This window comes from Stegastes partitus, unplaced genomic scaffold (genome assembly GCF_000690725.1).
Source record: "Stegastes partitus isolate 25-593 unplaced genomic scaffold, Stegastes_partitus-1.0.2 Scaffold42, whole genome shotgun sequence".
Lineage (NCBI taxonomy): Eukaryota > Metazoa > Chordata > Actinopteri > Pomacentridae > Stegastes > Stegastes partitus.
Genome location: NW_007577773.1, coordinates 856,272 through 870,233, shown reverse-complemented (window position 1 = coordinate 870,233; position 13,962 = coordinate 856,272). Strand labels below are relative to the sequence as shown.

The 13,962-nt window shown below is 41.1% G+C and overlaps 1 protein-coding gene across 4 annotated transcripts in view; it reads right to left on the bottom strand.

Annotated features, from left to right (window-relative positions):
* Positions 1–13,962, bottom strand: part of vav2 (vav 2 guanine nucleotide exchange factor) — a 245,117-nt gene that overhangs the window by 26,659 nt on the left and 204,496 nt on the right. For all 4 annotated transcript variants that reach the window (XM_008304892.1, XM_008304908.1, XM_008304901.1 and 1 more), the window contains exons 8-9: positions 11,394–11,494; positions 1,392–1,491 (exon numbers count right to left, since the gene is read on the bottom strand). In XM_008304892.1, the coding sequence (XP_008303114.1) occupies positions 1,392–1,491; positions 11,394–11,494 (201 nt within the window). The remainder of the gene's footprint in view (positions 1–1,391; positions 1,492–11,393; positions 11,495–13,962) is intronic.

The following is a 13,962-nucleotide window of genomic DNA, read 5'->3' as shown; positions in this document are numbered from 1 at the left end:
CCTCACTAGGGTCGCAGGGAGGCTGGAGTCTATCCCAGCCGACTTAGGGCGAAGGCAGGGGACACCCTGGACAGGTCACCAGTCTATCACAGGGCTACACTTAGAGACAGACAACCAAGCACACTCACATTCACACCTACAGACAATTTAGAATCACCAATTAACCTCAACATGTTTTTGGACTGTGTGGGAGGAAGCCGGAGAACCCGGAGAGAACCCACAAACAGAACATGCAAACTCCACACAGAAAGATTCCGGTGCCCCCACCGGGACGCGAACCGGCAACCTCCTTGCTGCGAGGCAACAGTGCTACCAACTGTGCCACCCTGCAGCCCCGTTTTCTTCTTCATCTTCTTTTATTTTCTCCACTGAAAGTATTCGGACAGCAAAAACCGCAAGACTTGGAAACAACAAAATGGGCTGATATGCTGTACATTACGTGACTTACTCACGCAGCTAAAATGACAACTTGACCTCAAGGTGGTGCTGCAATAATCAAGTTTATGTTGTTGCATTTATCACAAAAATGGCTTGAGAAAACATTCATTCTTCAATCTGGAAATTCATCTTTGCTCTGTTGGTCTGACAAATTTTGCGACTTTTTCTCGATTTTCTCAAAAACACATTTTCCACATCTCGTCTCCCTTAACTGAGTCAGAATCATCTCCAGACTGAAGCTGTGAAGAATATTATGTCTCAGAGACGGTGCAGTCAGTACACCACCTTCTCTGTTGGATAAAAAGGTTCACGTTTCAAATCCTCAGGTGGCCGAGTCGTGCTTACCAGCAAGTCTGCAATTCATGCATGTGGTTTGTTTTCAAACAAGCAAAAGGTCAAATAATACTTCAAATTCCTACAATCTGCTTGAAACCAACCGTTTCTGCATGTAGCTACATCGGATTTCATCGCAGTTCATGCACAACAAAGACAAATCAGTGCCGCATTTATTCATTTTTTTGAAGTAATTTCATCTTTTACCATCATTCATCGAACTGATGTTTACTGCAGCAAGCACATGTAACAGGTTGTGAATATGACTTTTTCTCAGTATCACACTGGAACAGCTGCCTCATCGGTGACATATTCCAATGTGTTACAATAAACTGACATAAATAAGTCATTTTGTCAAACAGAAACTCCAAAATGTTCCTTTAAAAGTCACGTATTGCAGATTGTTCCTCTTGTTGGTACATAAGCAGCCAGATGTGCTGAACTCTACCTGCTCACTTGTTGTCTGTCTGCCTGAAATTAATCATATAATACAGTTTTAAAATCATAAATCGGGAGGCTCCAGCCCCCAGGCAACCCTAGTGAGGCTTAAGCTGTGTATATATAGTGGATGGATAGATGGAAATCGTGTCGCCGGCTGCTTGGAGTGAGCAAGACTTTACCTCTACTTTAATCTTTACATCCTCTCGTGTTGCTATTAGGTCATCCAGTGTCTTCTGGGCGTTTTCCATGTGGCTGCAGTACTGACCATAGATCAACAACCTGGGGGGAAGGGAAAAAAAAATCAAGTATTACTCAGAAAAAACACTGTCACAGCTCATCATCCTTGAGGAATTCATGCAGGGAAATGACAACTTAAAGTACGCAAACTGTAGAAATAGCTGTCAATACTTGCTTATGTTTGATCCGTCTACCAGTTCTGGTCATGTAAGAGCCCAAAGGGACAAACCAGTACACACCAGTTCAGTCACACAAACAGACGTTATTATTAAAGAGGACTGACAGTAATGTGGTGACAATCACCGCCATCATTCTCTGAAGGATCTTAAACGCACATTTACAAAACATATAAAGGCTCCACAAACCGCAAACATACTGACAGAACCTATAGAAGTGCTTGGCTTGCTAATCAGAGTCATTTCCCTTTGAAGCTGATGACTGCATTTACTCACAACACTGTAGCTGCACACGAGCTCCAAATTATGAAACATTAACATCACTTAGGCGAAATCTGCAGCTGACATTTAGTGTTTTTTGCTTGTCCTCTGAGAGTATGGCCGGAAAATACCTGTGTGAACCTCAGAGTATCGTTCACAATCAAAAGAAAAGAGGCTTAATAGGGACTAATAAGGCTCTTCTTATGTCTTGAAGATATATAATATCTTTGTAAAAACACTGATAAAACTGAGATTACCGCGCGAGTCGACAATTAGCTGGAGCCTGTAGGCAACGTACCGCACATTAATTTTAAGATTAATAACCTAATTTAAGAGGTCAGCGTAGGAGTGTTTCGGCACTATAGGGGGGCAGCTGCATGAATATGTGAATGAATGTATAATGGTATTCTGATTCCCAGGGCAATATTTGGAAAGGGGCGGCATCCTCTCGCCAATAAGCTGTAATCACAGAGAACTAATGAAAGATGGAGCTTTATATCTTTGCAGAGTTCCTCTTATCAGCGTGTGAGGAGAAGAGAGAGAGAGAGGAAAAAAAAAATCTCTTAATTTCGGGCGGTGAGGATATGAGAGCCGCGTTCATTAGATATTACAATGGGACACTGACACAGATCTGCGGGTTTCGGCTGGGAGGGAGTTCAAAGTCATCTCGCCCGGAGGATGCCGCTGCACGTGGCACACATTCCTCTCACTGAGGCAAAGTAGGGCATTGGCATGGCTGGTGCAGTGCAAACCCACCACCGCCGCCGCCGCCGCCCTCCTCTCCCACCATCCCCTCGCGGCGGAGTTGGCACGTCGGCCTCTTAATCTGAATCTTGAGCGAGGCGAGGCGGTGCAGAGAGCTGGCACCCCGAAGTCTAATCAAGCCTCTGTTAGATCTGTGGTGCAACACTGCAAACAGAGCGACCGGGCAAAAGTTTGCATAACGGAGCAGCGGTGCAAACAGGAAACAAAGCACACGCTATGTTGTTATGTCTACGTTTCACACAAGGTTTACTGTTTGTCATGGCTTCATTGACAAAATTTGCATGTTTTTCTTTAAAGCTGCAGGTCTGTTTAAACGGTTTTTCGGGCCTGTATATAGTCTTCTTCCCTCTTGCAAGTGGACTCTACAATAAACAACTTCCTGAGTCAGCTTTGAGGATCTGGGGGAGAAAAAATAGGAGCTGATTATGCACAGAATCTCTCCAGATGAGTAACAAAATTAAAAATAATTGGTTAAACTGGAGTGTTTGTGTACCACATGGCGTTTTTTTGAAATCTACACAACCCCTAATTGACTCCCGGTGCATTAATTGACATGTTTTGACGCCGTTAGTTAAAGCAAATGCAGACATAAAATTAAAACTCCCCTATCAGTTCCACACTGTCAATATGTTGCTCCCAAAACACTCGAGTGCAGTGGATCTCCGATGTTAATGCAAAGGCATCTCTTTAAATGAATAATTCGACTCCAGCGGTGTGTCTAAAGTGTCAAAGCCGTGAGTCGGTGTCATGTTTTGCCAGAGGTGGAGCTCTGAACACTGCATTCCTGTCAAAGCCATTCGTCAGATGATCATCCTCGGCTCCGCAGAGATCAACCAGGGGGATGATCAGTGGAGTTTTGCTGGAGCCCGGGCGGAGGTTGGAGAGGAGGCCCCCCCCCCCCTGCAGCGACGCTCCTGCTCTGGCTAAGCCCTGAGCTAACAAGGCCCTGATTAAGACTTGATCCACACTCGGGGAGACAGCTCCCCTCAGCTCCCGCTCCTCCAGGACGACAAAGTGATTGAGATTAATGGGAGCCGTGATCAATTATAAGTCAGCGGGCGGACCGAGCGGCGTGGCGGCCAGAGACACAAATCATATAGTAAGTTATCAGGACATAATCTGTAATGAAGGGCTTCTTTTTTTTTTTCCTTAAGAAGCTGGTCCATGACAGGAATGCTAAAGGACCTCTGGTGTGGAATCACAAATCGAGCTTTTTAGCTGATGTGATTAAAGGAATTATTCAAACTTTTAGCAACAAAATGACGGCGAAGCGGCCGCTCCGGAGGCGACGCAGACGGAAAACGCTCAGTATTGTTCATTAGCCTGTTTGTGCGAAGGCTAGATCTTGTTGAGTTTGCATTCATATTCATCAGCCTTAATAAAGCAAATCTATTGAAAGAGGACCAAATTATGCTCCTCTCGCAGCAATGACAAGAACTAAGTGCACGAACATGATTAAAAGAGAAATTTGTTTGCTCATCTGGCTGGCTGGGGTTTAAAAGGTGGCCATGGTTTTATTTTTTCCTTTTTTAATGTGTGTGTTCTTGTGAATATATGTTCCAGCCTCTTTTAGCTAATAGCTTTGGTTTCGCAGAACACTTGTTCAATTTGTTGTTTTCAAGGTGGTAGGCAGCTGTTTTAAGTCGTGCATGATTCCTGTTTAATACCAAAAGGCACGAGTTGAATATATGGAGGCTTAAAGAGGCGGTGGAGATCAAACCAGAGCTAATTAAGTCATAATGCATGGATGAAGTTTGATTTATGGAACTCAAAAAATATATTACAGCATGATTTTTTTCACAAAGTCCTATAAATGTTGACATATTAAACAATAAATGTAAGGTACAACAGCATTATCCAATTATTTGTCTCATACTACTTGCGTGTTCAGCTGTAAAAAAACTTTATGTATCAAAAATAATACAGTAATTTGCTCAGTAAATCTATTTAAAAGAATGGGAGGGAAGACATCCCTTTCTGGCACCAAAATATCACACCCAAGGTCAGAAAATCACTCAGCCAGTCAAACAAACACCGGATGCTCAGATGCCGTGTCGTGTGGCAACAAGAACGCATTTAATAACCGCCTTTCATGTGGATCTTGAGAGAGTAGTTGGGAGCTTTGTGCTCTTCTTTAAGACAGGCAGCGGAACAAAACAGCTAATGACACACAGGAACACTGCAGCTTGCATCCACTCTTCCCACCCATTCAGCTGTAATTAGTCCATGACACAGTGATAAGACACTCTTTTCTTGACACTGCGTCTGGACTCGGAGTCGATGTGGAACTGTGGAAAGCTCTGTTTGCACCTTTACATTACTGCTTAAATATTTGCAATCTACTATAAATTATGTTGGCTATACACTAGAAAAGACAGAAAAAAAAATCAATTAACGCTGAGTTCAGGATTAAAAATCTTAAATAAATTACAATTACAAAGGTAGTCCATACAAGCCGTTTTTAACATAAAAAAAAGCAAATGTCACAATGTGGGACTAGTGAAGCCAAACAGCAACTTGTTTCCAAGGTTTCAATATGCATATGACGAAATGTTGATTTTCTTCTTAGAAATAATGAAAAAGAAAAATGTGGTAACAAAAAAGACTTATAACTTGTTTAACTGTAAACTACATTGTATAATTTATCCTACATCCACCCAACCGGTCGAGGCAGATGGCCGTCCCTCCCTGAGCCTGGTTCTGTCGGAGGTTTTTTTTCCCCTGTGGGGGTTTTCGGTTCCTTCCCACTGTTGCGGACTGCTTGCGGACTGCTGAAGCTTATAGGGAATCCAAATGTTTTGGATTGTTGGGTGTTTCTGTTTCTGCCTTTGTGAAGCCCTATGAGATGACTGTTGTTGTAAATATGCGCTATACAAATAAAATTGAATTGAATTGAATTGAAAAAAGACCAGTTGATGAGTGAAGATACGTAGCTATAGATATGTGCCACAAAAAGAAAGAAAAATAATAAAAAAGAAAACGCTAAAAAAAAATAGTAGTAATGATACAAATAAATAACACTGTAAACAAGTTTTTGTTTCCTTAGAAAAGGGAAGAAACTCATTAAAAAAGACAAAGTGATATATATATAACATTTAAAAGCATATTTAATACAAGCTTTTGTGATGCAAATAATTAAAAGAAAAGAAAATGCAAATTAATCTCGTTGCTTTGGGGCAAATAAACTCCACTGCTTAGTTTGATAGACAGCTACGTTACGAATGGCTGTAATAAACAGATTAAAAGAAGCCACAAACAATTCCAAATGTTTGCCAGCTACTTAAAAAAAAACTCAGAGAAGAACATAAAACAGACCTTGGTCATTCACAACAGGAAATAGATGGTAGCACCATTTAAAACCACCTTAAATGAGGGTAAAATATTCTCTTTTTTTTTCAAATCTTGCTCTTTTCCATGAAGTTTTTCGAATGCTAAACTTTAAAGTGTTCTTAGGAATTTGTATGGTGACACAAGTAAATGAAGCAAAAAAGCTGACCTTTTAACTGGTCAGTCCAACTGCGAAAAAGCAGTTTCCTTACAAGAAAAAACGGTACAAAAAAGCAGCGACCTCTAAATAGCAGAGAGTTTTCCTTTGGGTTGGAGAGTTTGCAGCAAACCGTCACGCTTCTATTCTTTTCAGTTTCAGCTAATATCGCCCTGCTGTGCTGGTCTCCTCCATAATGAGGATGCTTTCGTGCATGTTATTTCACAGAAAATGCAATTTTGAGAAACTGTGCCCTGGGCCTTTTGCCCCCCCACATCATCATGGAGCCCTGCGAGCCAAACCGGGCGACCGACTGAGGAAATCTCCCCGCAAACCAGAAGTGACAGGCTGTGGAGCCAGCTAATATTCTCTGACACATGGCGTTGGGACCCCCTCACCTCCACTCAACATATCCTGCACACAGCAAATGGAGGAGAACGTAGAGCAGAAACCTCCACTAAAGAGGCTCATAGTGCAGCCGTGATTAGGCCCTGCATGGATATCTGGGAGCCAGATTACTCCGGAAATGAGTTGGGGAATGTCGCAAATGAGTATATCAACAAGAGGGCACTTAGATGCCCATTTAGTTTATAGAGCTTCTTCTGAGTGCACTTTCCCACTCAGCCCGGGTCTGGCTGCTTAAGAATTGAGAAGATAAACCGGTGACATTTTCAGCGTGGCATTCTGCTCAATGACAAATACACACAAAAAAAGCTTTTCATCTCTCGCACCGACGTGGGAAAAATAAAAAAAAATAAAAAAAAGATACAAGCACATTGTTGTAAAGGTCACAGGGACTTACAAGCATAGATAACCAAATTAATTATGCCGAGCCAGGTCCTCGGGAAAGCTGCCAGGACGCATGAAGGGAGTGTTGCCGTGCGAGTCCAAATCCTCCCCCCCGGTCACTGTTGTTTATCGCCACGGAGCGGAAGGACGCTCATAATGAGGACGGTATACATGTCAATCACACGCAGACAGTGAAAGCCGGTGACGCACTGAATCTGCAAATCTAATGAATCTTAAAATAACCCCCGTGTTGCATTTCGGAGAATGTCGCGAATAGGTAAAATACCAACAATGAGCGGTGTGTCATCTGCAAATTTGTATATGAATGGAAGGTAAATGTTAGATATTTCTGTCACAGATCAGAGGTTTGAAAAAGTCCTTTATGAAACAACCCGGCAGACTTTATGTGCACCTTTGCACCTCTTTGCTCCCACGATTGAAGCTCTTGATGCCACAGGATACAATTACAGTTTGCTTTTGTGCGCTTACAACTCTGGGTCTTGTTTCAAGATGACACCCAACTAACAAGGTGTTCCGAAAACGATGGTCCTATGCAACTAAACTAAATTCTCACTTCATGTTTGGAAAGAAACCCTCAAGGCTTCCAGTTTGAAGAAGCCACAAAGCCCACATTAAGAGATACAGGGGCCAGATCATGGCACTGCCTGCACAGAATCATGTTCTGATACAACTGAACTACATTCTCAAAAAAGTTTGGAAAGAAACCCAAGTTTGTTGGGAACCAGTGACCAGTAATTTAGTGGAAAAGGCATCCAATTTAAAAGAGCAGTCAATCAGTCGGTGTTAGGAGGTAGGAGGGGTGGATGGTAGCGTTAACCAGCACCCAGATGTCACCCACATGACCAGAGTTAGCATCCCGAAATTACTTTTGGTTTTCACTTGCTTTCTGGTTAGGTTAAGGCACAAAAACTACATGGTTAGGTTTAGGAAAATATCACACTTTGTTAAATACTTGCACATGTTTGAAACTTAGTCCTAAGGGTCTTAAAGTAATTGGTTAAAGTTTGGAAAAAGGCCTTGGTTTGGAGTAAATATGATCTATCTTTGAAGCGTTGCCTTCATTTTCTAGCTTACCACGGTGATCCCATGTAACGTGATTGGTTGCATGAAAAGGAATGACTGAGACGCAGTAAAACTAATGGCAAAGAAATGTGAAAAAAAGCAATCTGGAAGAGAGTACAAAATGTACCTTGGAATACAGTTTAATTATTAAGAAATGTAGTTTTTTAGAGACCAGGCTGCTACAAGTCACCAACATCGATTTCACTCAGGAGGTTTGTGCCTCATGTTGGACCAGCATTGTTTTCTTATGTTTCGCTCTCACTCGTTGTTCACATTTGCTTTTCACTCTGGTTAGGTTTAGGCAGCAAAATTAGGTGGTTAGGTTTTTGGAAAATAGAGCAATTTGGGTTAAAATATGACCCTTTTATAACAAGTTTAAAGCTTCTACATTTCCCGGATTATCTGGACGACGAGCCTTCCCCATCTCATGAATTGGTTGGTTGAAAACAAGCAACAGTAGAGCAGTAAGAGATATGTCACAACTTAATATTATCTGGAAGAAATCCCTTTCAAAATGTAACTGAGAATGCAGTTTACTTCTATAGAAATGTGATGGAGAATGTAACGGAATGCAGATCGAGTTTGGAGGGCGTCATCTTGAAACCTGATTCAGAAGCAGTCCAAAAGGGTAATTAAATACTGTAGCACCAAGATTTCAGTTGATTGAACCAATAATAATAATAATAATGGTAATTATTTGGGGAGATGGGGCTGTGCACACCACAAAGCTGATTCCTCACAGACAAATGTTCCCAGTTTGGTGTGAAAAACCCTGACAGGCCTCCGCAGAGACCTGACCCCCCAACACCATCCAACACTTTTGGGGCAAACTGGAATACCGACCTTGAGCCAGGCCTCATCATGTAACATCTACAGCCGCCACTAATGCCTTAGTGGCTAAACAGGACAAATCCCAGCAGGCATGTTCCAAAATCTAGACTTCCCAGAACAGAGGAGGTTGTTATTGCAGCGTATTAATTCCCATGGTTTTGGAATGAAATGTTCAACCATCATGAACGAGAATGTTCTTGTGTAGCTGTAATTACATGGCCAATGATATCTTTGGTTTATTTTTTTTAAGGTTAATATTACTCTTAAATAATAATCCACTAAACCCAAATTATCCTGGACGCGAGACAGCAACAGAAAAACTAAATTAGCCCCACAGTCTTCAAAAAGACAGAAACAAACTCTCCAAATCTACTTAATGAACACTACAATTGATGGAACTGTAGCATTTTCTATGTTTCTGCTGCTCCATTTGCATCCTTTAATTTGGCATGTGACAACCTCTCAGTCCTTTCGCATGGACCTTTGGACTATCCGGACCTTATCTGGGATTGCATGCAAATGAAGATTTCCAACCGCCGCCCAATCAGATCAGAGAGTCGGACGAGCTTAACGAAGAAGAAGAAACAGCGTGAGCGTGCGAGTGTGAGATAGAGGGAGAGAATATGTGGCTGCCGCTGTCTATTAGCGAGAATAGAGTCCGTTGTGTCACACCAACTTTGTGTTACACGGCCCTCCAGGCTCGAGGAAGAAGCCAGCGCCAAGCCTGTTACCTACGCAAACAGAAGTGTTGTTTCAGAGCGGACGCATCAGAAGGAGAGAATAAAAACATGAGCACAGGAAAATGCAAGAACAGGTACTTGCATACACATGTACAGCGCAGTGTGTGACTCAGTCCTGCAGTAATGGCAGCACTATTCGAGGTGTGAGTGGCATATCCATAGCTGCGTATGGAATCATAACCGAGGCCAGAACCTATCAGCGCCATCATTCCCATTACCTGTGACGCGGTCGCACTTATCACAGCAGGGAAGGCGAATCACTGCTCCCCTCAGGGATGCAAATTATCCACACGTTGCTCCACAGCTGGGCAAGACGGAGATCATCTGACAGAAAGACCCTTTTTTTTGCCAATAACTCTCCCCATTCATTGTGTTTTCTAACCTGCTTCTTACCAGGTGATTTCTGTCATAACTTCTAGAAGAGAGTCCCAAAATATTACTTTCTTTAAACCAAAGGAACATTTTTGCACTTAAAAGATAACAGATAAGACATGCGGTTGAAGTAAGACTGATTTGCAGGAAACGTGAAGTATTTTTACTGCACTTTTTGTCATTTGTTTTAACCATTTGAACACCACAACTCACTGGATGTGAGAGATGTGGCATTTAAAAAGTAAAAAAAAAATTAAAAAATCATCAAATTACAGAATTTATCACAGTAATTAATTACAGGAATCACCAGCATTTTTGGTGGTCCTTGAAATAATCATGTGCAACTTTCAAATCAACCAAATCTAAGCTTAAAATTGGGATATTTTATCAATTACACTTTATTTTGTCATATAGCATGGGAAAAAAATTACTGAGTCAACAAGTTCAGGCACTTTTCAGCTGAACTGCAGGCTGTGTTTAAACAGAGCAGACAGGAGTAACGTATGGAAGCGAATTAATAATTTAGGCAATACAATATTTATAGTATGTACAGACATAATTCCTCTTAGCAACACCTGCGGGCACGTGGGAAAATGCAATACATGTTGATTCAAGGTTTTTTTTTTTTTTAAATTATTTTTATACAGTGAATCATCAAAGAAATCCCACTTTTGTTTTCTCTTTTTAATGATTTAATACAATATATCTTTGTTATGCTGCACAGAAGGTATGTTTCAGTTCTCTCTACTTCTAGCCATGGTTGTGGTGTTTTTATAGAGATGTGGGACTTTATATTGGAGTGAAAAAATGAGCTGCCATGAGCAGAAATGTGACTTGAGCCAAACATGAGAGGGTTAACAAAGTAAACCATATTAACATTGCAACAGGCCACATATGTTTTAAACCTGAATGGAGTTAGCTTCAGGAATACTGAACAACAAATGCAAAGACTATAGAGTAAAACCGAAGTGGTTGGGAAAGTGGAGAGACTAACGTAAAGGAATCTTAAGAGTAAATACTCGGATGGTTTCGCTTGAATGAAGAACAATCGCTTGCATGCTCTCTCAGCTTTTCCACTAACACGTTTCATTTTAATTGCCTTATTCTTTGAACACTAATCCCTTCAATCCTCCCACTGATCTCTGGATACTCCAGTTGATGCAGCTTTCCTAAATTCGAAAGGGCAGAAAAATGCCACTACCTCTCAACCGTAAGTGGATTTTAACACACTCCACGTCCGGAACAGAAAAACCAGGCAGCGTGTGCATGAACACACACCGCGTACAGCATCTGTGTACCGAACGCACACCACATCCTCCTCTTCAGCACCATGGACAGCTGATGATAAGAGGCTCTTAGCGTCGGCGCGCTCGCGTTTGCTCTTGAGTGATGTTTTGCGAAACGGGCGCGAAAACGTAGAAGGCTCTCAGAAGAGACTCTTACCTTTCTTTAAAGTCGAGGAAGATCTTCCCCAGGCCACTTCCTCCGCTGACCATGCTGAGGTCGATGGCTCGCAGGAGGGCGTAATGGACTTTGATAACATCCTGAGCAGACATCACAATAATAATTAGTATATATCCATTCTTAGCCATTATTTCTTCCTTTAAACACACTGTATAATTTGATACTAACTATGAGTAGCTATTTTCAAGAACAATACAAGCTTATTAGGTGTACTTCATGTCAAAACATTCAGTACACAATGTTCCTTTGACTATGTAACCTAAGTAGGCTGTATGACTCAAATAGTACAGTCAAATTACAGTCTATGAACGCTGCAAGAACATAAATAAGGCTGCTGTTATTCTGGCAAGACATTAGTCCGCCTCTCAATGCTTTCCGTGCTTCATGCGCTGATTTTGGCGCCCAGCCGTAACGTGTAAATCTTTAAAAACAGTTCATGCATATACAGTTTCATTGTTAAAAAGGTGGGAGGCTGGGAAATGTAGTTTAAAAAAATAAAAACTAATGTTGTGAAGTGCATTTAATGGGGCGTATTTCCTGCTGCATATTAAGGCCAACAAGTGTTTACAGTACACGACCAAGATGGAAAATGTGGGACTGATTCAAACATAGCACAATAGTGAAGGAACATTTCTGCTATTTTTAACAGTATTTATACAACAATGGAGCTCTGCAATACAGAGGATTTAATTTATGGCCCGTTTTCTTTATTTAATTAGATTTGTTGACAATATGAAAAAAATAAAATATTGCCAGGCTTATCCTTTAAAGACTCCCTCTGGTGAAAAGCATGTGCTTTATTTTGTTAACATGAACATATGGTGCTTGTTTTTTATATGCTGGAAGACAAATCATGAGTGAAATAAGCAGTCAACATCATAGCTGCCTTTCAGAAACATACAGTCAGACTTCTGGGGCTTCATATGTAACAGACCTAAGGAACCCATCCTTTCAACCTGCGAGGTGGGGCTGACATATTTTTTTCTGGTTTGAACATGTATGACTGAAATACAGCGCCTGTTTAAAGTAATTAATCCCTTTGGAAGTTTTCCTATTTTCTTGCTTTTCAATAATGAATTATAGTCAATTGAATTTGCTTTTATGACAAGAATTTAAAAAATGTAAGTGAAAACAGAACTGTGCAAACAGCAACTGTCGCCTGTTCTTCACCAGTCAAAGCTTTGTGGGAAAAACTGTTAAAAAACACTTGATTAAATCATGACTGGAGTTTGCAAGCAGGCATGTGGGAGACTCTTTAGTCAACTGGCAGAAGGCTTTTGGTAAAAAATTGATCTCTTTGGCCACCAGACTAGATGCTATGTTTGGTGGACACTAAGCACATCATAACAACCACACCATTCCTAGTGTGAAGCATGGTGGTGGCATTATCATGATGTGGGGATGCTTCTTGGCAGCAGGCCCTGGAAGGCTTGTGAAGATCTAGGGTAAAGCAAAATTAAAGGGAAATTCTGGAGGACAGCTTAAGTCTCTCTCAAGAGTACTGCAACTTGATTTCCAGAAGAAAAAAGACCCAAAGCTACACAACAACGGTTTAAAGACAACCAGGTGAGGGTTCCAGAGTGGCCGAGTCACAGCCCAGACCTCAACCCAACTGAGACTCAGCAGGTGGACTAGAACAGTGCTGTTTACTCACAATCCCTGTGCTGCTTGGCAGTTTTGCAAAGAAGAATGGGCTAATATTGCAGCATCCAGATGTACAAAGCTGATTAAGACCGACACAGGCTCAATGCTGTAACTGCAGCCAAACGTGCATCCACTAAATACTTGCTTGACGCGGACGAATACGTATGTAGTCACTTATTTCACATTTTATATTTCCAATTAACTGATGTTACTTTGTAGAAATCTGGTTTTACTTTGACATGAAAGTCGAATTAAAATTATGATTCAATACTGAGAAGCAATAAACAAGGAAAACTTTCAAGGGGGGTGAACACTTTTTTTATAGTCACTGTGCTCCAATATTACAACTTGCCATTGTGTAGATTAATTTTATAGTGTTTGAGCAGAGCAGATGTCGAGGGGTGAGGGGAGACAGATTTCATAGATCTGCACGTTCTAGAGGAAATAACAGAGTTAAGGTAGTAAGGGATTATTTCAATGAAAAAAAAAACATCTAAATATGCTAAATTGACAACTAGTGGTACATTTTTAGACGCTACATTAACAACCAAAGCTGGAAAATTGGTATTTCAAACACAAATGTAAACTCAAAGTTGGAAGACCAATTTTATTTGGGAGCATTGTGATTTTTCTTTCGTTAACAAGAGAAAACATTGTGGAGTTAGAATTAGTTTTGGATTGAAGATGGGTTGTAGTGTTCTTGTAAATTCATTACCGAACATGAATGTTTTACACCATCACTTATTGCCATTAACCACCTTTCAACAGCAGTACAAACATTTCAGATTTCAGTACGTATCGAACCGTAAATCTTGCATATATTTACACCTCTAGTATAGAGTACATACACACCACACGTGCTGCCATTCGCTCAGCCATCCATACACATGCTGAATTATTCACT